Below are 24,853 nucleotides of genomic sequence, written 5' to 3'. Positions count from 1 at the left end.
AATAAAACAGTGCATATACACATACAGTACCTGCAAGCACACCTGCAACCAAGGCCAGGATACAGAAGAATATGACAAACATTGTTTACCACATAAATAGTCCACTCTACACCCAGGGGGCGTGGAGTGTTTTGTTTAATGTGTCCTGATGAACGAGGTTGACCTATTTGAATCATCCTTTTGTATAAATGGTTTCTTCACACTCATGCATCATCCTCTTTGCTATCCAGAGAAAAAAAAATATTGCATGTATTTTTTTCTAACCTCTTGGGTAGAACGTGTGTAGGTGTGTTTAGTGGTAGATTTATGGACACAGTCTGCAGGATGTTTGCATATCAACTGTACTCTCCCTCAGCTATATGCTCCCTTAACAGATCAAACAGGGAATGCTTCAAGTGGTGCCAAATGGTTTTGGTGTGTCTAAGTCGGTCTGTACAGTACATCCTTCTCAGCTTATCATCCTGTTCACTTTCACTACATGCAATGCATTTGTCAACATCATGTACCATGATGGGACACTTCTGCTCTTCTTTCTCCTCTATTCTAGTATGTCTTTCTCTCTTCACACAGTATGTGACTACACACACAAGAACAACTAATCAGTAGTGAAAGGTCAAGTCCATTTATTGTCAGATAACATTAAAATGAAAAATGATGAAAATATTATGCGCCTCCAGAGGGATCCCAAAACTAAAATAGAAATAGTTATATTTACAATTGAGAATGTAGCAGTGCTTGAGCAAATGAGCCAGGTTTCTCTGACAAATAACAGCTGTAAAGCAGTCACTCTTTTGAAAAGTTACATACTTTATGTGATTGTGTATTATCTTTCTGTAGGAGAAGCTGATAAAAAAAAAAGACACGCACACACACACACACACACACACACTCAAAAAGACAATCAAAGAACAGCATGCCCAAAGGCTGGGACTCTGCTCTTATCAACTGTGACGCTTTTTGAACAGTGAAGCTCAAAAAACAGCATTAACCAGACAGGTACAATTAAAGGACCCGTGTGTAGAATTTAGTGGCATCTAACGGTGAGGTTGCAGATTGCAACCAAATGAATACCCCCCCCCCTCATCCTCCACTTCATAGATTGTAGGAGAATCTATGGTGGCCGCGAAACTCATAAAAACTCAAAAGGCCCTCTCTAGAGCCAGTGTTTGGTTTGTCCGCACTGGGCTACTGTAGAAACATGAAGGTGCAACATGGTGGCATCTGTGGAAGAGGACCCACTCCCTTTGTAGATATAAAGGGCTCATTCTAAGGTAATGAAAACACAATTCTTATTTTCATGGGATTACACATCAAAACATGCTTATGAATATTAGATTCCATTTGTGCCAAGTCTGTTCCGTTAGATGCCACTAACTTCTACGCACTGCACCTTTAAAGGATTATTTTTTTTGGTAATCTTTTACCCCGTTATCTTTTTGATAATCATCCCATGTGCAGAGAAATCACAAGATGACGTCACCCACAGACAAAAAGGGAAAAATAAGGGAGAAGAAAGGGCGAGACAAGTGAATGGTTTCAAGCCACCTCATATGATTGTTGGGCCTAAGGGGAGAATAAATGCAATCTCATCTCCTCTAAAATGTTGTTAGAGAAGAGGATCAGGGACTAATAGTTGACTGAGGTCTAACAAACTACACAGACATGACTGCAAAGATATGAGTGCCAGCCATATAATCTCCTCCCCACTCTTCAATAAAATAAATTCATAACTGCCGCTTGGCCTGGCACTGGCAACTTCCTCTTAATATCAGCAAAGCAGCCTTTGCATCGTTGCCTGCATCCATTACACAAGGACTGGCCTATGTTATGCACCATAATATGTTATTTATTGTTAACATATAGAAGATAGACACTATTAACTCACACTACAATAAAATCATGCTTTGAACAAAGAAGGGGTGCAGCACACACACACTTCTATACATCTTATTATAGGGAGCTCTTAAGACTCTGAGACTTGTGATGTGCTGTAAAGATAAAGGCTCCAAATAAAATATTGCCCAAATTCCCTCACACTCAGCAAAGCTCAATCATAAAAGTATGTGAGCTCCCCGTGTGAAGAATGTTTGGAGGTATGCACATTGTTACCGTATGGCCTTTACTTATAAATACTAATATTCTGTGCGGAATGTGGCTCATCAAATTTTATTATGTGCATTCATCATTTATACAAGCTGCCCCAGGAAGCCCTGATGTGCAGCCATTACAAAGCAAACAAGACTTGTAATACATTTGTTGCTATATCTCTGAAAGTGTGTGGAAATGAGACTAGATACAAGAACATGTTGTGGTGATGAAGATACATTTCATTCTGTAATTTAAATCATTTATCTTATCTATCAGCAAATCCAATCATCTTCCTGTGTGCCTGTGTGTTTGTGTGATTGCACAATTAAGGACTAGTTCTTATGAAAAACATCATTGCTGTATTTAATGTAATATCATTTGCCAATCTTTGATGCAATCTCTACATGTGTGTTTTAGTTTCGTAAATATATAAATCTTAGGTTTCAGTATCAGCTGCACTCAGTGTAAATGTTATCTTTGGCCAAACCGAACATCATTTTTGCTGTTGTGAGAACATTTTTTCTGCTTCGCTAAGATATACACTACTTCTTAAAACCCCTAATGGGATAGCTCAGACTCTTTTATTGGTATGCATTACTAACTAGTGATACTGATGCAATGGACATAAGATCAAGTAGCAGCTCCTGCAGTGGAAAACAAGAGTGAGCAGCACCACACAGGGCCAGCTAGCCAGCTAAAAGAAAAGAAAAAAAACACACAACCACAAAACAATGCACAAAAAATGTTCAGCCATCCAAAACACAACAAACTTTGAGATATTCCACAGTTTGATTTTCCCCTCAGACCTCTTAGTAGTTTTGTGTTTGTTGGAGAATAAACACTATGTTGTAATTGAGCAATGGTGTCACATGTGTTATGTTGGACTCACACAACCTTATGTGAAAAGATCTGAACTAATCTTTCAAATTCTTATTCCCTATTGGTACCTAATGTAGTAAGATGCATGAGTGGAAAAATAGTATAAGTTAATATATTTCTTAATATATTTACAGAAAAGTAGCATGACCAACAAAAATGAAATAAACAACAAAAAGTTGAACACCAAATGGGAAAGATTTGCTCCTAACCAAACACTGGTGCATTGTGTGGGAAAAAAAAAAGGAATGAATATTGATAGTCAAGAGTTTTGTTTTTTGTTTTTTTTTACAAGTTTTCCTTCAGCCATTTGACATAGTTGTCTGTCATACGGCGTGCGATCAGGAAGTCAGTTGGCCACACGGTGAACATCAGTGCTCCATGAAATCCTGTGTCATAGTGTTCATGTGTGACCTCAACACCAGCCGCGCGGAGCCGTGTGACATACATGATCCCATCATCTCTGAGAACGTCATACTCACTTGTCAGAATGTAGGCCTTGGGCAGGGAGCGTAAGGCCGTGTCTGGAACCAGCAGGGGTGATGCCCTGGGGTCAGCAAAAGACTGAGATGGTCCATCAATCCCAACCGCCTGCCCTCCAACTCCCTGCACCACAGCAGGAGCACTATAGTTGTATTTTCTATGGTATGTTTCTGGCAGGAAGGCGCTCCAGTTCACAAACTTCAGAAGGCTGGAAGACTCAGGGTTGTTGTGGGTGTTGGCCATCATGGCTCTGAAAAGGGCCTTGTCGCTGGTGAAGTACTCACTCCAGAAGCGTACCATGAGGGTGCGGGGCAAAATGGGCATGTCCTGATTCTGCTGATAGGAGGGTGTGTTGAGGTCTAGAGCCTGCAGCACTGGATAGAGGAGTGCTTGGGCCTTCAATTGAACCTGTTGTCCAGGGTCTTTCTGTAACTGTTGAGAGAGAAAGAGAGGATGGTTTGTTTTTTTAAAAAAAAAAAAAACAGGATTTCTCAATCAGTTGAAATATTAGCTGAAATTCTCTACAAATAAACCAGCATCATCACTTGTACCAGTCATGGTTGTTTACAGGAAGAACTGCATCACCCCCAGTGTATTTACCTGTCGCTTCACTGAGCTGTTGAAAACTCTTTGGTAAAATTAAAGCCAGGTCATAAGTCTAATCATGACCTTGAATGGCCAACATTGTGATTAGTGGATGGCTTGCTGTAGATCCTGTGTCAAAGCAAATCCATCTTAAGCATCTATTATGATTGTCTGGTCAGAAATAAAAGAACAAGTAAATCTAGGGGGTCTTTTAGGAATATTAGCCTGAGGTCGGTTCCAGAATCTCGTAGACTCGGATCAGCTTCTCTCCATGGCACAACACCATAAGTTCTCCATGTCTTTGAACAGTGATGCAGATATTAACACTCATCCTACCAACATATTTAACATACAAGGACTACTGACTGGGGTCCCTGTGGACCAAGTACAATTTTCCACAAAGCCTTCAAAATGACTGACAGAGTACATCTACCCCCCTGACAGTGTGTGATTCTTTAAATTGGGACCCATGGCAATTGGGTGCTTTTAACTGGAAACAGTGATATGAAGTCATTATAGAACAAATTCAATGACAAAGTCGTGAAAAAATGGAATGATAGAATAAAGCACCAGTGACATATGACAAAAAGTATTCCTCTGGGGTCTGCGGGTACCCCAGTCGGTAGGATTAAGGTTAAAGAAATATGTGATAGTCCATTTGTGCCCTCACGCAACCCAAAGTGAGCAGTAAGACTAAGGTCATCTCGGTGGGAAAAGTCCCTCATTCCCCAGTGCTGCAGTTCAGGGTTATGTTCACTCATTTTGAAATGATGAAAACCTGTGCAACTCTAAAGCCACTCCTTGTAGAGCTAAGCAAAGGAACGTCTTGTATTTGAGAACATGAGAGATAGGGGTACATATTTTGTAAGTATATGGTGATGAACCAATTATCCAGCTTGCCCACTTTAATCAGTCTACTCAGAATTCATGCAGACACATGTATGTGCAGTGCAGACCTTCTAACAGCATTGATACTGGATGGATTTTACATTTGTGGTTTTACTGAGAACCAGCAGTTCCTCCCTGTTCCTTGTCTTCTGAGCTGTCATAGATCCCATGTTTAGCCTCCATCGAAGCTGAGGCACAGGAAGCAGGCAGGTCCGATGTGATTGTCATGGGCACAAGGAGAAGAGCCATACAGAGCCGTGTAAAACCATTCTTGGCTCTTTGGGTTGATGTCATGGTTACTGAAGAAAACTGGGATTTGGGAGAATGCTGTCTTTCTAGTGCCAGCTCCCCTGGTGCTGAACTGAATAATCCTGGGTGCATCCAAGCATGCAAACCTCAGTGTACATTAATGCAAAAATAAGTGGTCAAGCTTAAGGAGCCTTGATCAAAGATGAAGTGTGAAATGGGGAAAAATTATTTGATACTACCTTTTTGTAACTTACAGAGAAATTTTCATTTTGATCATTACAGTTTTAAACAGTAATTTACCAGATTAATGGTATTTCCTGGGTTTCAGCATCTTAGTTCAGGTGATTTTAGTATAATAAGATAGTAGGAAATGTTATATTTGCCCAACTATCAGCGCTTTCAAGTATATTATTGCTAATAAACTGTAAAATACATTTACTTTAGCAAATATAATAACGACTAACACGGTATGACCTTTTGAATCACTGTGATACATGTAACATGTGTATACACTAAATAATGTTTTGAATTCAACTACATTATTATACTTGTGTAAAACAAAATATAGTCTTTATCTTGCTAGTAGCGTTTGTATTATGTGTGAAACTGTACTGAAGCAAGGGTATAGTACAATATAAGTGCATTCACCCACAACCTAATTGCCTGATATCAGACTTGGTGGAGTGGGCGGATTCAAAGGTCTGGACCCTGGCAAACAACCTAAACCTATAATCACCATAAGAAAATTAAATTCCAAAGAGATTATCTTGAGAGAGCCATACTCCCTGCTTTGCTAAGGCTTATTCTCTGCTCCCTTATTTTATCTGTTCAAGTACCTGCATTGCTGAGTATTTAGAGTTTATTCTTTTTATTTTGCTCTTTTTCAAAAGCTTCAGTGGATCTCATGTGCGGTCAAATCCCTCAATACCAGTATTTCAGTAAGAATCCTTATGGCCACTGGGAATACAAATATTTACAGCTTTCTTCTCTTGTAACCTGATAACTCCCTCCTGTAAAAGCAATTGCACCTCCATCCCCATACTGATTTTTTTTATGTATTTTTGTAATTTGAAACGGCCACTTGTACTGATGTTATGAGGAGCAGCTGAAATATTTTGTTATGGAACTCAGTACAAACAAAAGCTTACTTAAACCTTATAAACTGGCATGATGTGGTCTTTTTGATGGTGTCTTTTTTTTAATGTGGGTTCTTCTGCATCCCTTTTCATGTTTATGCACAATGGAAAATCCCCTTGCAGTCGTTTCTCATATGTGTTTTTTATTTCCACAATGTCATCTGTAAATGTGGAACAGCTCTGTTGCTCCTCTGCTACTTTAATGCTACTTTCATGTAAATGGTTATAACCATATATAACAGCATCCACTCCATCACAAGAACAGATTTGACTTCAGATTCCAACAATATGTATATTCAGATCCTCACTAAAGGCCCTGGAGTTAAACATTGTAGTTACTGAGGGTGTAGCATCACCAAGCAGCTCATCACAATCACCTTTAATGAAGACACCACTGATTCTTTAATCCATATCAAGTCAAGTCACGTCCCTAAATCATAAACTCTAAGAAAATGGAAATTCTTGGGAGAGCAGTCAGTTTACTGTGATTTTGACATACTGTAACTAAATAAAATGGCACATTAACCTTGTCTCATGTCATCTTTTCTGACAGTTCATTTCCATATGTGAACCAGAAAATAGAGCTGACACTAGAAAGAAAAAAAATAGATTCAGTACCTGCTGAGAGACTGCAGCTGCTAGGTTTCCCCCAGCACTGTCCCCAGACACAGCAATGCGTCCTGGGTCCACAGAGTACCGGGCCAGCACCCCCTTCTGGAGGAAGTGTTTGACCACACAATACACGTCCTCATATGGGACAGGGAAATGGTGAGCAGGGGCAAGGCGGTACCTGAAAAGAAAGGACAGAACAGAAAGATTCAGATTAAAGTCACAGCATAAAAAGATCTTTGAAGCCTATGAGCACAGAGAACATTTTGAGCCAGTGAAAAATAAACAAGATGACATTTTCAAGGGGTAACAGGTGGCAAACAAAAGTATACATCACAGTAGAGAGGCTATAATCACAAAAATGTTAATCAGATTTAGGGTAAAAAAAAGTTCTCTAATTTTATTTGGCCACGTTTGGGAGAAAACATAAGGGTGTAAATAAATAAATAAAAGCGTCAGAAAGCTGCTTAACCAGGCTGTAAATTATAAAATCAGTGGTCAGTCACATTACATTTGCCTGTTATTACTAAATTATATTTGCAGTCTTAATGAGAATAATCTAAATCTAAATATATTTTCTAACATAGGTACAAAATCAACCATGATTAGATTCATTTCTATATAAGCAATGTTTCTGTAATATTCTATCACCAAAAAAATCATGTTGCTACATGTTTTTGGTTTGGCCTTTCAGATTGTGAAATGTTGGAATTACTAATTAACCTCTAAACCAATTCCAGACAGGAATTCAGATGAGGCAGACCCAACCCCCATACACCCTCCCCCACACTCTACCTCATGCTGTCAAATATGTAAACTGGCACAACCACTTTATACACACAAAAAGAAGAGAGTATTACTTTATGACTGAGTGCTGGTCTTTCACCTAGCTGCTGTTTGATAAAACTGAGCAACTGTGAAGAGGGAATTACTGAATAAAGAATGGCAAAAGAAAGTTACAGTACTGAGAGGCAGAGTTAGAGCCGGATGTGCCAGAAAAACAACAGAGAGTAGCTGTGACAGGGAAAGCCTGGCAAGACCCAAATGAAAACCTGTTAGCTTCACTCTGCTGCATCCCCACTTCTATCTAGCCTGTGACTAATGAGGGAGGACAGGCACATATGACAACAGAAAATTATGTGCGAGACAGAGAGAAGCAGAGGGAAAAAGTGGGATTTAACTATCTATAGTAGAGATAAACCAGGAAATGTGTAGCTAAATAATTACCTTTATATATTACATGTACCAGTCCTGCATCCACAACACTTTTAACATCTAATTGGTTTGCAAATCATCCTTTTTTCACAGACAGAAGTCTGTGTAGTTGGTGCTGTATACCAGCTGCATAAAACTGGCTATAAAATATGAAATACTTACTCTACAGAAAGAACCACTGCGTTTAGATCGGTGACCATTTTTCTGGCCAGGAGATCATATGGGCTCATTCCTGCATAGACAGAAAAGACAGACACAGATCAGAACAGAGATTTAAAAGACTTCCAAACCATCACAGTAACTGACAATACACTTCACTTTACATGGAGATAACATTGCAGTATCAGAGATGCCATCTAGTCTAATGATACTTCCTGGCAAGATTAGTATAACTGTAATTGATAGAGTTCAACAGATTGCAAGAACAGCATGAGATGTGTCAAACTGCATGTCATGTCTTCAGGTTCTGGATTAACAAGGGTGGCCACCCTCTGAGGTCCCAACCGCTCCGACAGACGGTGTGTTATTTCCTCAGATACTGTGGAAGGGAAGCGTAATGTTTGATAGCTTCTTCATTATTTATGTTCCTGTCATGATAGCTGTCGTAGGGAGAATAAAGCTATTACATTACTTGTCACATCAATCAGAATACTTTCTCTAAATAATAGAGAGATTACTGTGTGATGCACACATCACAAGGATATGTATTACCCATTCATCCATACTTCCATCCATCTTTTCATCCATCCTTTAAAATTCACTGAGTCATAATTGTGTGTGACAAAGGAGAATACGGGCAAACGCATCTACTCACTGGAACTCCCCAGACACCATCCTCCACCGTGCAGGTAGATGACAGCTCTCCTGAGCTCTGTGTCACCACCTCGCTGCTTTGGCTGGTACACCACCACCTCCACTCCATCGAACTTCTCCTCTGTCACCTTGACATGCTCATCAGACACAGGCACTACCTTCTCAGCCAGAGTAATGAAGTACATTACTCCCATGTAGTCCTTCAGCCCTATTAATTCACTAAAGTCTGCCTGTAAAGAGAGACATAAAGGCAGTGTTAGATATACTGTAGAGAGAGACACATTACAGAATTTCTCATTGTTCATCAAATTCAAGCCATTATTAGCATTACTGACTGTATATACAATGAAGCTGCTGTAACCAGTTTATACTATGTAAACAATCACCTCGACCAACATTTATATTGTTCAAAAGAAAAACATGTGACCATATTACTGAGGGAGATTACAGTCATGTAAATGTTGCCTTGTAAAAATTCAACAGCCGCCTACAGTTATTTGTTCTGAGAAGTCATAACTAAATGATACATTATAAAAGGATGACTTGTACACCATACATGTCTGATGATATAGGCAGTCAGTGGCAAGCATGAGGCTAATCAGCTGATGCTCCTCGACTGTGACCAAAACAAATTCATCAGAGTCATCCACTCTAAGCTCTACCATCAGGCACTAATGTTAGTATGAAAAAAACAAAAGTGGAGTGTTCTCTCTCTGTGTTTCATAGAATAATACTGATTATTTGCTTATGTAAAGCTAGACAAAAACCCATAATAGAGCAGCCAAGAATATGGCATCTCTGTCACTTACTATTAATGTCTATAATTCTGCAAGTGAAACATCTGATTAAAAATGAAAAAAGGTATTGTATTTGTAACATGATCAGGTTGTCTTTTATATCTATACTTCAGTGTATCTGGATGTATTTCAATGATGACGAGCATGATTAACTGTAATCATAAGAGTTAAAAATATTATTTAAAAAAAAGGATGCTGGTCAAGGGGGATACATTTAGCTATATATTGGACAATACAAGTTGAAATAAAAAAGTTTGATTCTGTGCTGCATTAGATGTTACACAATAATAATATTAAGAAACTTCTTGCTCTATAATTAATTTCATTTTTTTGTGCTGAAAATAATATGGATCTGTTAATAAAGGTTAACAGTCAAACTGAACACTATTCTCCCTGCAGCACAAACAGTGCCCTGCTGTGTTAGATGCAATGGCCTGTACAATTTTTTTCCCATTCAGTCTGATGTAATATTTCTTGAGGCATGCATGTACTGTAATACTCCAACTACAGCAACACCTGTTCAATAGACAAAGTATGTTGAGCCTTCAATAGTAAAAGTGTGGCAAAATGTAGTCACTACTCCTATGTTCCTGCTGTTATAACCATGCATATAATCACCTTATTATGTTTTAGAGCTGTAATAAAGTCATATTATCCCTGCCAGGATGGGCTACAGTAAACCACAGGCATCTAACAGTCGGTTTCCTTAATAGGGTCTATTATTAGAACAGGTGAGCAGGACTATACAACACATGGATTAGCATCTGACATAATCTGGTGTAACCAGCATGTATATCCACATCAGCGAAATACAATAAACCTTTAACCAGCACCAGTACCTGCTGTGCGAGAACAAATAAAAACAAGATAATGTTGCAAAATGTGTTCTTTGATCAATGGCTAGATTATCTAATCATGTATTACATTGAAATAAGAAATACCTGCAGCATATGCCTATAGAATAGACTACGGGAGCCTATTCTAAAGACATTTCATATCCAGAGTAATTATCAATACCAGCAGACTTAATGTCAGAACATAACTATAACTCCTGTTTTTGTCCTTACCAGGTGGCTGAGACTTCTGAAGAAAGAGTTGGTCAGCATGAGTTTCCATCTCTCTTCTATCTCCTCGGGAATGGGCTCATATATATAATAAGCGGTAAAAGAGCAGAGAGCGACGATTAAAATGATGTTTCCAAACCTCATTTTACAACGTGCGTCCCCCAGCGATTGACTGCAGGGTGCAAGCACAAGCAGGCTGTAAACTGCGCTTGTTAACAAGTCACTGCGGTGCGCGACAAAGCTTACGCTCGGAATTAATTTTGGATCCAGACCAGCTAAATATGACAGCACGTGTTTGGTGTCATTTGATGGTTATCGGCGTGCATGTTCGGAGCTTTCCTTCGCTGCTCGTGCGCGTGCAGTAATGCATGTCCGTCTCGTGGAGCCGTAGAATTAATTGAAGTGTCAGTGATACGGAGACATGAGCGCGCACCCAGTGTACTCACGAGGCAGAACCGTCCCACCTTGGCCCGCACCGCAAATTCCTCAGGTGCCTTCTAGGCGCATACACGGGAGGCGCGACAAAACTTTATGCCGAGATGCAACTCATGCATAAATATCATAGTTTATGAGACAAGAGTGACTCAGTAATTCAACTTTGCAGCCAGTTTCCCCAATTTTTCAACGCAAGATCCTATGTAAAGCTGACACACAGCAATGTAAGTGATTCGCTGCGTTTCTCAGCTGAAACTTCTGTATATCTAAGTTTCTATATAACGTCAGAAGCCCTCTGGTGCAACGTATAACCTTGCGACATAGGGAAGTGGCTCTGTAGTGCAGCTATGGTTGCAAGGCAGCCCAAGCTAATTATATTATTGGTGACAGAGCCAGATGAGATGTCTTGCTTCCTGGCAGGACTAACTGCCAAGGCAATGTGACTCCTCCTGCACTCACGTTTAGGAAGGACACTGCATGAGGAACTGATTTAGTGCTGCAGGGGTTTGACAAAGGAGTTCATGCGAGCTGTTTTTCCTCTTACTACAGGCTATTATTTTAAATTTGATTGCTGTAGTTTTAGCCCATACAAGAGAGAAAAATACTGCAGGACAGGTCCTTTGTGTGGGGCAGCCAAAATAAACAAAACGGTCAAACAGGTGACTGTGAGTCTAGTATTATTTCAAGTATTTAAGTCTCAGTGGTAGCTTAGGTCAGTACTGACAAACCACATTGTTATTAGAGTTTACAAAAGGGAGAGCTTATTAGAACATATGTATACATATGCAGTATTCTCCCATGGCATCAATGTACTCAGAGATTTACTCTGGTGTACACTACTTTATTCTTAACTTTCTCTCAGAGCTATTTTCACTATTGTCCAAAAGAGCAAAGGAAAAGTATAAAGCTGCACCCAAGAAAAACATCAGTGCTCTTGAGAGAGAAGCGCTAAAATCCTCAAAGGTGGAGGCACACTTAAACCACTTTTATTAATAAAGTAGGAGAAACAGTGCAGAGATTATAATCGAAAGCCTTGGTCGAGATGAAGGTCCTGAGTGCCAGTTCACACACTCTGGTTTGGAAGCAAGTTAGCTTTTCAAGTGTGTGCGTGTTGTGCAGCAGTTTAATGTTTCAGAGACCTGATCCACATGCCTCCACGTGACTTTATGTTAACCTCTGCATTATGATCTTTACAAACTTTCTCTTAGTCGAGTTGGAATTTGTAATTGCCCAGTGTTTAGGAGCAGCCAAGTGTCTCCTTCCATTAGCTATCAAACTCAATTGAGATGCAATAGGGAACTACAGGATCCAGGGTGTGACAGAGGCTTGGTGAAAGCCTCTGTGAGACTGATCGCTGCTGAGCAGTGGAATACTAAATCACTTTTCTGAATACAAAATCACACTTCAGACACTCAGGGATTCCCTATGGAATTCCCTCCCTCCCTTTCCCCTCTAACCACCGGCCTCCACTCAGCTTCTAAGGGAGACCACCTCAGAGGGTTAGTAAATCTTTCATGGAGCTCTCTTCACTCTTCGCATCTTGTCAGTGGGGAGGACAGGTGTCAGAGTGTGCGTGGGTGGGGATGTTGTCTTCATCTACGTAGAGCCATGCTGTGCAATGCTTTGCCACGTGGACACCCCATACCCTGCTGTGTGTTAGGGGTAGCTCAAGCAGATGTGAAAATGTCTGAAGACTCCAACGAGGAGTTGGAGTACTGGAGTGTGAAAGTCTGTTCATGCGTTAAAGTGTGTGTGCTTGCCTTTGTAAGCCCGTGTGGATACATGCATGTGAATGTGCATGCAGACAGGCCACGTTTTATTCCTTTTTGCGTGCACATTCTTCAGTTTAAGACATCTGCAGAGGCACACCAAATTCTTATAATTAAGGAACTCACTCCAGACCTCTACCGCCAACGAGTGCGAGCAGCAAACTTTGGAACTTTTTAATTTGCAGACCCCCCGCTGAGGCAATAGATGGGCTGCATGACAAGAGGTATCTGAAGGCACTCAACTCTGAAAGAACATTTTCTGATTTAATAATGAAGAAACAGCCAACTTCAGCCAACCAATGACACAAGTCTGGGAATTGCATTAACTTGACTGTAACTAAAAAGAAGAAAACATTCTTTATGTAAAATGTAAATACTGTATATGTGGTTCTAAATGGCTCCCTTTGTATGCAAAACTCTTCTTAAACAAATTACATTTTTTCCCCTATACACAGTTTGAACCCCACTGTTTTCATTGTAACCCTTATGCAAGCTGTTAACACTGGCTTCATTCCTGTCTGGTGAGATTAGAGGAAATCTGTGTGTGAATGCCTGTGTGTACATGTGCATGTGTGCACAGTTTGTGAGTGAAATCAAAGTGTGACTGATGAAAACATCACCTCTGCAACATGCTGTTAAGTACATAAAACACTAGCCTTCTTCATAGGTTATTTGAACCTTTTAGTTGATTCTCCCAATTTCACAAAGAATCAAAACATCAGTTTAACGCTCGATGTCTGCCAGCCAACTGATGGATTCTTATTTGAATGAAAATTACATTTATAGAGTCAATATTTGACATCTAGGCTTTAAACTCGTCACTCCCCACAAGCAAACATGTTTACACCAATCTCAGCACAGCAGGGATTGAGTAGTGATGAAGATAGCCTACCCAAGAACTTAAGTTCCCTTCAGATGAAAAGAAATTTGCTCTTCGCTCACTGCGAGGTAGGGTGCAGAACATGGTGCGGGTTTTCTTCCATTGCTCTCTACATTCCTTGCTTGCATGTGTCACATACAGCTGTTATCTCATTGGTTGCTCTTTGAAAGGTCAGCGGTGACCAAGGTTAAAGTTGAAATAATTTGAACTTCAGTGGCAAATGTGAGCGGCGTGCCACAACAAGGGTATTGCTTCCGCTTAGTTTGGCACACCACTTTCCCCATAGGAAAACAACGGCTCAGCCGACAAAGAGCAGTTTTACCAGTAATCATGTGTGGGAACCTTTATACTCAGAGCCTACAGGTGGATTCTGGAGAGTTTTCAGGTGAACAATGCAGGAGCAAGTGTGGCAGAGCAAAAGAATAAGCAGAAAAAAAGATGGCTCAAATATATTGCCCTAAATGAAATGTTGGATAAGTGTAGAAGCAAGTAGACTATATAATGTGTGAGTGTAGCAGCACATTCAAGTTGTCTGCCTAAACTACCTCACAGGCTTCGCTCAATGTATGGATGAAGCAAAAACATTTAAGGAACGTGTTTATGGTGCTTGTATATTGTTCTAGTATATATGAACATATTAACAGACAGAACATAAAACATGCCATTCTAGTTATTTAAGAAAAAGCAACAGTAATGCCTCTAATCTTGCTGCCAACTGAAGGCATAAATTTGAATTCAAGTATTTTTACAAATTTAATGAACAGAAAGACTGCGAATATCATTGACACATTTATGTACACACACTAAGAAAGAAGAAAAAGTAACATCCCTTCAGCTCACAAGAAAGCACATGTACCTGAAGTCCACCACCATTTCAAAAGTAATTATTGAATAGTTTATTATCAACTCTGTAAGGCCAACAACCAACCACAGCATGGAGTGAAGAGGTTCTACTCAACATTTTGGCCATTAAGCATAAATTACTTGATATGAGCCATACTGCACATTTGTCTCTCATGATTAGACAAACATTTTAACTTCCATAAATAGGCAACACAGATAACATACTCCAATGTCCCTATATAGAAGTTGATATTCAGCAATTGAACATTAGCCATAGTTTCCAGTGAAATTTCCATTTGTGCGTCAAAGAAACTGCAGAACATTCTTGGGGAGTCTCGCATTTCATATTCCATGTTTTATCGATTAGGAGTCGGATTTTCAGAATATTATAGTATTATAGTTCAGAATATTATTGTCAAAGCTTTTGAAATTGTCCTTGCATCCGTCTTTGCATTTTTCTTTTCTACCAATACTTTACAACAGCAGACAAGGTTAACAATCCCAGTGGTATATTACAAAGTATACTAATGTGGGATATAAATATTTTCTTGTTTATACTACTAAGACATTGTACCCGGGTCCATCAGGCAATAATACAAAAAATAGAATCTGTTGAAAACGAAAATACAGTGGAATCAGCTAGGCCTATATCAAGACTGGGCAATTTCCTCAAGTATGTGTGGTTACAGTGTCTTTGCCAGGTTATGCAGGTTACAACAAGAAGAATAGAAAATGTGTCTTTCCCATGTTGGCTATTCAGCTAAGTAAATATATACCTACTAACTTGTGTATTGTATTTGTTTACAGAAATCCTGTGTGGCTGAACAGAGTGGCCTTGATTTCAAACTCTAGGCCAAAAACAGAGCCACAACTTAATTACCATTTTTAATTATGAGCCTGGCAAGTTGCCTCAAGCTGTTGGTCCATCCTCCTGTCACTTTTCCAACCTAAATACTGTGCTATGGTGCATCTCAATTTATTGCATGACCCATTTGTGCCATTGTGTAAACAACTGATCAAGTACTAAATTAACAGAGATATAAATATATCATACAGAGATGAATAATTAATGATTGTGAAATAATGGTAAAGACATGTCACTCATGAAAAACACTGCGTTTACCAAGTCTTGAGGTTATAAAAATGTGTCTTACAGAGAGGGAGTGTAAGAGAAAGATCAAAGCAATTACTCACTTTGATAAATTAACACTAAACAGGTTTTTGCATGCCATGGCACAGACATTTCTCAGGAACAGTATGTACCACGTTTTTCTCCCTTTGAGACAAAGCTCCACCACAGTGAACATTGAAGATGTATTGTATTAGGGTGGTGTCAACCACTGTACTCAGAACATAAGGGAAGTGAATGACAGAGACTTGTTTATCCCGGCAGCACCCTGTTACATAGTTTTCCCTTGTCGGCCAGTGTTTTCATTTTGTACATAGCTGAAAGATGAGTGAAATTTTGTCTGACCAGATATTCTAATAAAGATAAAGCTGCAAAAGATGTGTTTGTATAAGTTGTCTGATGGGATTGAGGACAGTATTTGGCAAAGGGGTGGGACAAGATATTTAATCATCGACCAGCCTTTTAGGTGCTGGATCTAAGTGAATAAGGCAGTGTAAGTCATATGGACAGCACATTCTACCAAATGAGGAGCCAAGCTATTGCTGCTGTTTCAGATTAGAGAGAGAGTAAAATGTTGCAGTTTCTATGCCAAACCAAACACATTTGTTTCAAAACAAAGCCTATTTTAAATAGAATCTAATGTTGCAGTATCCTCATTTTGAGAGAGGGGTTGGGGAATATTTTTGACCTGCGGCAGGACAGTGTTCAGTGGGCAGTACGCAGTGCTCTGTGTACAGTGCGCAGTGTGCAGTATATGATGTACATTATGCAGTGTGTAGTATGCAGTGCTCACTGTGCTCACTGCACAGTGGGCAGTGTACAGTGCAAGCGCACTGCAGCACTGCAGGCAGGTCAAAAACAGGCAGCAGGTTGAAAACACAGACAATACACAAAAGGCAGAAAAATCAGGAATAGGGAAACCAGAAAGAGGTCCTCATCTCAGGAACAGGTTACAGGATTCCTGGAGCACAAAGACACACTGCAACAACGACAAACTAGCAGAGAACAATGGTAAGTGAGCAACAGACTAGATGATTAGACAGAATGCTTCTTAGTGTCAACAGATCCCACAACCACCACCATCTCAATTTGACAGCATAGATTTATGTAAATCAATGATATATCACAAAATATCTAAAGTAATGTATTTGATTTGGAAGGCAATTAGTGTGTAACAAGCTGTTCTTCAACACCATGTAGCAACTATTTCATTACATTAAATCACTTACTTGAAATCTTTACAATGCCCAGTGAGGCCTAAATATTTTGTTTCGTGCCAGTGCTTAAATATATTGTCTGACAGTTTTCAGACTTGCCTTGTACTTTTATGTAATGCAGGAATTTTTCTGTGAACATCAGAGTGCTATTCACTGTAAATGTTTAACTTTAGTTTAGTTTTCATCACCCTTCTTCCCCAGAATGCTCTTCTTTTATGTGATTAGTCGTGACCAAAGTAAAGCAGTAAGGATCTCGAGGTTTATTATTTCCACACTGTGCCTCATGATCATGGGACTGCGTGTAGGAAACTGCAGTGGATAAGCTCTTTATCAGTAGTTGCCTATGCAACACTTCTGTCATAAGGAATGTTGGCCTCTCACCGCATTCCACATGAATTTCTTCTGGGTTATCACCAGCAACAATGATACCAGAAGGTATTTGCATTTTGTTACACATTGACAAGATAACTCATTCACTAAAGTGTTGGTAAAACACCCTTATCTCAAACATTGTCTGTTTCTAAGTATTTATGGTGCATTGTTTGACTATGGCTTAAACTTTGAGAAACATTATATGGTTTGGTGATGTTTGCAACATCTTAGACATATTTTGCAAAATTCTGTTTTCACCACAGCACATAAGGAGTTCTCAGGCTCACCAGTTTAGTTTTTTTTTTTTGCTACAGCAGAGATTTGGTTAAGTTTTACAGGTTTCTTGGCTCTGAAACAGATTTTCCATGAAGGTTTTCAATCTAGCCTCACAACCAACCTTTACAAGAATTCCTGCAATTCCTCCTAGAAGACAATCAATGCTACTACTTCTTCTCCTACTTATTTTACCATGTAATTTAATCATACTACTTAATCATTTCCTTGTATCTTCAGCTTTGTGTGAGATTATTGTTGTGACATTGCTGTTTTGATGATTTTACCTTAATGCGTACTGTATTAACCTTTAGGCAGTATTCCCTGTATTCTGTGTCATGGTTTTGTTGTTTTATTTCTTAAATATTTCGAAATAACCCCCCCCCCCCCCTCGTCATTTTTCTCCCTTCTCTCAAGAACCCTGTGCTTGCTATAGAGCATAAACAAAATCATTAAATTACTATTCCAAAATCATATTTTTGTTCTAAATATAAAGCTATTCTTCAATACTACTTGCTTCAGGCTATTATTTCATTTTTTAGTAGCACCATTTAGAATGTAAAAGGAAAATTACTAACAATTGTGTATTGCTACTAACTTCAAATATAATGCATGTTGAAGTAAAAAGCATGATATTAAATGCACTTCAGTTAAACAAGTCCATCTGTAGTTGATGAAGTCTACTCTCCAGCAGGTGGTGCTATGACCCAAGTCAACTACTACAAGACTTCATGCATCTATTTCACAACATTTTGCCCTGTATCTCCAAAATGTCAACAATAACTGTGTTTTAGCTGGATTTTTAGCTGGATGACAATACTTTTTTATTCTACAGGGAGCTCAGAGAGAAATTGTGACCCTAAAATGATGAAAAAATGTCTTAAGCTCACAGAGAAACATGAGGAATGCAAACCATCATCAACAGTGACAACATACAGTAAATGTAGACTGATTATTAATGCTCTACTCTTCTATTCTGATGTTGCTGATGTCAAGAGAGAGAAAACTATTTGGCACAAAAGCCATGTACACTGCATGGGGCACATTCACCACTGTCGCCCATGGCACTACAATATCTGTCTTTTTGCTTCGTGGACTTTATCAGTAATTTTCTACACTTGTACATACATATCCTCTGGTATCACCCCAGCGCATCCAGACTTCCTGGTCAGGAGCTTCCCTTTGTTACATTGACCCTTTACGGCCCCTAAGGTTGCATGGCGTGTTGCTCTGCTGACCCCTACAGGTGAAAGGTTGAAGATGTGTAAATCAGCCCCAGAAGTGTGGCTTACATCTGGTTGATGTGCTACCATCAATCACATTAAATACATCACACGAACATAAAGGTTTCACACATGAGGTCTCACACATGCAGTAAGGGCAGAAATTCTGTTTGAGCATGGCCAATGTGCTCAGCTTTACTGAATAAACTATATTTCTTACCAGATCAGCCAGTGTTATCATCAAATATACTGTATGTTGTCTGTTTTAACTGAGGTTTGTTATAATAAATTGATTGTATTGTATTTTCAAATATGGCTGCATAAATAATAAAAAGGAGACAGAGAAAGTATACAGGAAAGATGCAGTGACACACATATTGGTCACCATTAATCACTACACAATACCATGCATCAACCATGTACATAAGGAGCTACAACATAGTTGACCTCGATGTCACCCCTGAATCACCTTTCAATGTTCGATTCTTGCTTATTATTCAGTGACTAGACTTTCACCATCTGGTTCTCTGCCTGAACTGGACAAATGGAAAAACCAGAGTCATGATACTGAAGAGCTGAGACAAATCAGATCAGACACACCCACATGTGTAACCCAAAGAGCTATTTTTAATTTAATTTAACAAAACTTGAACTTTTTGTTACACAATGAACAGAATTAGCTTACATTACAGGCAAATGACTGTATACATTATCCAATAAATACAACTAATGTAATCTGATATATCCAAGATTTCCAGGCTGAATACGCACACTTAAAATATGCTATATCAATGCTCTGTATAGGGCCAACAACGGCTGGTTTGAGCTCATCCAAGCCATAAAAGAGGACATGAATCACAGTGATTTACAGAATCACTCCCCTGGGACAAGTCACTATCCTTCTCTGCTCACAGTGTGTGGAAAGAAAACCTGAAAACATTTCAATCCATAGCATGCTTTCCATCCTTTCCTGATCCTATCCTTTACTCACCAGCTTTTAAACAATGAATCACATCCAGATAAATTCCAGTCCCCAGTAGATAAGGTTTAAAGTATTGAGTGAGTAAACAGAAGTTACTCTGTAAATTTAAGTTAAGGATATTCATATATTCCTATTTAGACATTGTGGCTGCTTGTGCAATCCTTGATCTCCAAAGCAGTTGGCTGCTTGCAGTGTAAGGCCCAGGAGGTTAAGGAGCTCCAATATTTCAATCCAAAATATGATGCAACCTCCATGCAGGTTTTACTGAGACTGCTGTGACTGCTCTGATGAGACTACTGGTTGCTGCTCTCAAATTCGGCTGAGATGTTTTTCTTATTTTTTTTTTTAACCTACTAAATAAGGCTTGCAATAGGTTAAGTGCAGTTTAATATTGTCAGTTTCCGTCATCTTAATTGACTCCCAGACTGATAATAGACATATCGGAGGTATTGGGTGGACAGATACTGTCTCAATATTCAGTAAGAAATAAGGTCATACAGGAAAAGAGGCGGCCTCCTCTCTTCCTGCTTTAAACTTCATTGTCATTTAAATTTAGGGCTTTCTGGATGGGTGATAGTAAGACTTGTAAAGCACTCAGATTTGTTCCTGTGACAGACACCTTGGCCAGCACTGAGGACACAGAGAAACTGGAAGAACCTAATGGGTCTGAATGAGATCACTGAGCCACATGTTTGATTCTGATGGGTTTTTGGCCTCATCTGAGATACTGCAAAATCATTACATTGCCTGTTATGAGGATGATTTAGTTTACAGGTCCCTCGGATACAGAAAATATTTTTAGCAGTGTACATTGGGAATTTTGCAAGGAATCCAGCACTAAATTAACATGAACTGTATAAAAGCTCTAACACTGCTGATGGGAATTTTAGGCTGTCATTATTTACCTGTTTTTGTTACCTGTATTAATCACAATATTGTGAGACGCAAACTTAATTTTATCACATTGCCAGTTCACTCGAAATTTAAATAATGTATCTTGTTTTTAGGCTAGTTGCAACTTGTAGTTGCATTTCAGCAAATATGTCATTCAAAACATCAGCCTCTGAAAAGCCATCAATCATACAAATATCCTGCATGTAAAATAACAACAATATTTCAGCTGCCTGACAGACATGAGTCATTTAGCCCTGGCTCTTAGAAGACAGGACCAGATGCTTCTTGATGGGTAATGCGTACAACACCCATAAGGATTGGGTGTGCTGGTAATTCGGGCAAAATCCAAATCCGCTAGGTCACTCTTGGGAAGCAGTATTGAAAACATGCACACTCTGTTCTGTTCATTTATTACTTTATCAGTGACCTAAGAAAAGGATATTTTAAGCAAACAGACCTTACTTTGCCAGTGTATCATTAGTCTTTGGATTACTCTTGTCTGCATCCATCATACTGCATTATTTTTATTCTATTCTGTTATTTTATTCAAAGTGGAAACAGACAACTTTTCAGCTTCCGCCAGTGTTTCCAAGTGGTATTAATGTTTGACAACCAATTATTTTCCTCAGAGTGTAGTTCTGTGAAGAAATGATTAACACCACTTTGGAAGTAAAAGAGAAGATAAAAACATGTTCACTGAGGAGGTGAATTGAAATTGTCTCAATTTTATATTGAATTTGGGAACAGGCAAAAGATATTGTAATGATGTGCATTGAATAGTAATAACATAGTTTGAGTAACATTATTGCTCCACACAAACAAATAACTACAGCAGAGGTTGGCATTACAAAACAAAACATTAGGAGACAAAGTGTGAGTTTGTTCATTCATTTAGTCTATAATGGAGACATGAAAGCAGATAGAAATTCTTTAATATGTGTTGAGATAAGCGAACTAGGTTGGTAGCATGTTAATGTTTTTACAAAATGAAAGAAACTGTGCAACGGAGACGGTGATAACATATTTTCTGTCCATTGATTTTCAAATGAACAAGAAAGAGGTTGGCCTCCCAACAAGTTATTATAAGATATAGCTACCAATAGCTACCAGGGAAAACGCTATCCTCTTCATCTTTTGGTTGTGCAGTGGTTGACGCACTTCCTTTGTGCTGTAAATTGAGCCTTCATTTTCCCAGGAGATCATACCTGGTGGGGGACAGAATTGGATAGTGAAAGCGAGGCTTATAGGGACCCAATCTAAATGCCTATGGTGTCATTATTCTATAACCATTACACTGTGCAATCAAAATTTACTTCATAATGATGAGTTAAAGCAAAAAAAAGTTGTCCATTTCCACTTTTAGTTCTATCTGATTGTCTGGAAGCAGGGTCTCAAATCTAAATGTCTCCAAAGTAAGACAAGGAGTAACCACTGGAATCAGCAGCCAAACAGAACATTGGCAACAGGCAGACAAACATGTAAAGTAACAATAATGTCAACAACACTACAGTGACTAAACTGATCTGACAAACTGTGGAGGTTTAATGGCGCCTGTACTGGATGCAGAATGGATCGTTTTGGAGCCAATGACATTGTTTGCAAGCAATATTCTCCTGATAACAAACAACTGAGAAAACAAAAAAGAAAAAAAAACATGATATGATCTTTTTCTAAGTTATCGTTAACATTCTCAAATTACAACATGTTGATGTCTGTTAACACTATACATGCATGCTTTAAATAAACAAGATTACATTCATTTTTTGTATATTTACTGCCAAAAATACTGAACCACCAACATTAGTATATACAATCAATCATCCCATCAAAATATATTCTGTGGTTGGAAAGGTGCCACTTTCACCTGCTGCATCATTTTACAGACATCATAGGTATATGCTCTGCAAAATGGATTTAATTTTCTTCCTGGAACCCGTTCTATATTTAGTACTTTGAGTACAGCTATAGAGATCAGTCGCATAACTTCTGTCATTAAAGCCTACAAATTATCATGGTCAGGAAGTGCACATCTTTCTTGTTCTTCCATTAGCAATAAAATGATAATACCAACATACTTTCCACTTAATCTGGACTCTGTTGCACTCTTTTAGATACGTGCTTTTACTTTAAGAAGTTCCTTGAATAAATAAATACATGAATAATTTTTTGTAAAATCCTTACACATTTTAGCCATGGTCTTAATTTCACGCAACTGAGAAAGCGAGAGCTGTTGTTTATTAATAGCATTCCCCTTCAGTGAATTAATTCACACGTGCGTTCAATGTGGTGCTTTTGTTTTTTATGTGCAAATTACAGAGAACAATGATAAATAAAGGAGGGACATACAGAACTACCAGCAAAACCTTGATACCCTCTAATGGCTCTAATGGAATGCACTCTTTTTATTGAGGCCATTAGGGCTCTAAGCACTGCTAGACCACTTCAAAGTGGAATAAAAAAGGTAGTAGGGGGCACGCTTTCGTTTTCATGGTCCTGGGTCACCAAGCACATGTTCTGGAGCATTAGATCAGAAACGCATTGTCATATTTTCTTCATGTTCAGTAGGTGAAGCCTATATTGCTGTAACCTCTGGAATCACTGGAACTTACAGCGGCTAAACATGACAGGAAGCTCAGAGCACAGTGCTTCTGTATGTCAGAATCACTCAGCCCCAACAAAAAGAGGCAGGTAATGTACACCAATGATTCCTGCCACACCAGCCATGTCCTGTCCAGTATTTTGCTTGTGCTATTTCTCCAATACTTAGCCCAATTTGTGACCTCACACTAACTGAAACGAAGTAAAAATATACAATAGGTTTCTGTGGAAATGACCTCTTTCTTTGTAAGACGAGAAATGTTGCATTGCAAAATATCTTCCTCTAGTGATTTGTATTAGTTTTTTGTATTAAAGTTGTGTTTTTTTAAAGCAACACAACACATGTGGCAGTGGGTTGAGATACATTCATGTGTGAACATAAATCATCCAAGTTTTTTTTACTGCCCACTGGAGATTTCAAGACATATTAACATGGTTATTTATGTCATTAGATTTGGAAATTGCTTCACTGTGTGATTTTTGGACGCCTTTGCACAATTCACTCAAGCTGGTAACCTGATCACTGCAATCAGAGGGATAAACAAAGCAGTAAACACATAAGTTTGCAGTTCTCTCAAATGACACTGTGTGTTCCTGACATGTTTATACATACCAGAATGAGGTCAGACACATTCACATGCACTAACACGCTTGTGCATGCAACTGCACATCACCCAATGGCCACACACACAAATATAACAGGCCTTTCTCACAAGGTCCAAAACAACACCAAAATTTGATTGATGGTGCGACAGTCTAGGACATTTTGCCCAAGAGTAAAAACAATGATCAGAAAATATGAAAGGATAGCTGATCTGTTTTCTTCTTCCTGCAGTAAAAATACCTTGAAGTTGATTAGAAACTGACTCACAAGTTCCAGGCAGCAGTAAAGGAAGGATGCATGAGAAAAAATGGTTGGATGGATCAAAAGAGGAGAAAAAGAACAATTGCTTTACTACATGAGCAGCTCCAGGAGTCTGATCCTTGCAATCCCTCATTGTGTCCCACTGTGTTTTGCTGAGTGCGGCCTGTAAAAACGAGTAGGTCGAGCCAGTTAAGCTGGAACTTTATTTACAACCTGAATCTAAAGAAGAAGTGCAGAGATCAGCATGAATGCACTGAAAATACATACAGGGCAGTGTGTGAATTGCAGCTGAAGGCTTAAGTGGCTACATGTGCACACACACATTGTAGACACAACTTGTAGCCTCCCCTGTATTTATGATACATAATGGCTTATAGAAAACACACAACACACAAAAAAGAAATGTCCTGTGTTTCTCATTATCTCACTATGCATGGCAAAGGAAGCGAATGTCTCACAACATCACTAACCATGTGTGACGCATCTAACTTCATCCATCATGTAACATCATGCTTATTATCATTCACGAATGAAGAAGTGGCATACCGATGTACCACATGTGCTATCTGA

At 39.0% G+C, this 24,853-nt stretch overlaps 1 protein-coding gene across 2 annotated transcripts in view; it reads right to left on the bottom strand.

Moving 5' to 3' along the window:
- Positions 1 to 606: 606 nt before the first annotated feature.
- Positions 607 to 24,853, bottom strand: part of aadac (arylacetamide deacetylase) — a 33,241-nt gene continuing 8,994 nt past the window's right edge. Inside the window, exons 1-5 of one of the 2 annotated variants that reach the window (XM_067594916.1) lie at positions 10,807 to 11,753; positions 8,944 to 9,172; positions 8,292 to 8,361; positions 6,924 to 7,095; positions 607 to 3,879 (exon numbers count right to left, since the gene is read on the bottom strand). In XM_067594916.1, the coding sequence (XP_067451017.1) occupies positions 3,253 to 3,879; positions 6,924 to 7,095; positions 8,292 to 8,361; positions 8,944 to 9,172; positions 10,807 to 10,947 (1,239 nt within the window). In that variant the 5' untranslated portion in view covers positions 10,948 to 11,753 and the 3' untranslated portion in view covers positions 607 to 3,252. Of the gene's footprint in view, positions 3,880 to 6,923; positions 7,096 to 8,291; positions 8,362 to 8,943; positions 9,173 to 10,806; positions 11,754 to 24,853 lie in introns of those variants that run through there. The other variant, XM_067594917.1, reaches the window with a different exon arrangement.

This window comes from Thunnus thynnus, chromosome 7 (assembly GCF_963924715.1).
Source record: "Thunnus thynnus chromosome 7, fThuThy2.1, whole genome shotgun sequence".
In the NCBI taxonomy this organism is placed as follows: Eukaryota; Metazoa; Chordata; class Actinopteri; order Scombriformes; family Scombridae; genus Thunnus; species Thunnus thynnus.
This window is presented reverse-complemented; position numbering and strand designations above follow the sequence as displayed.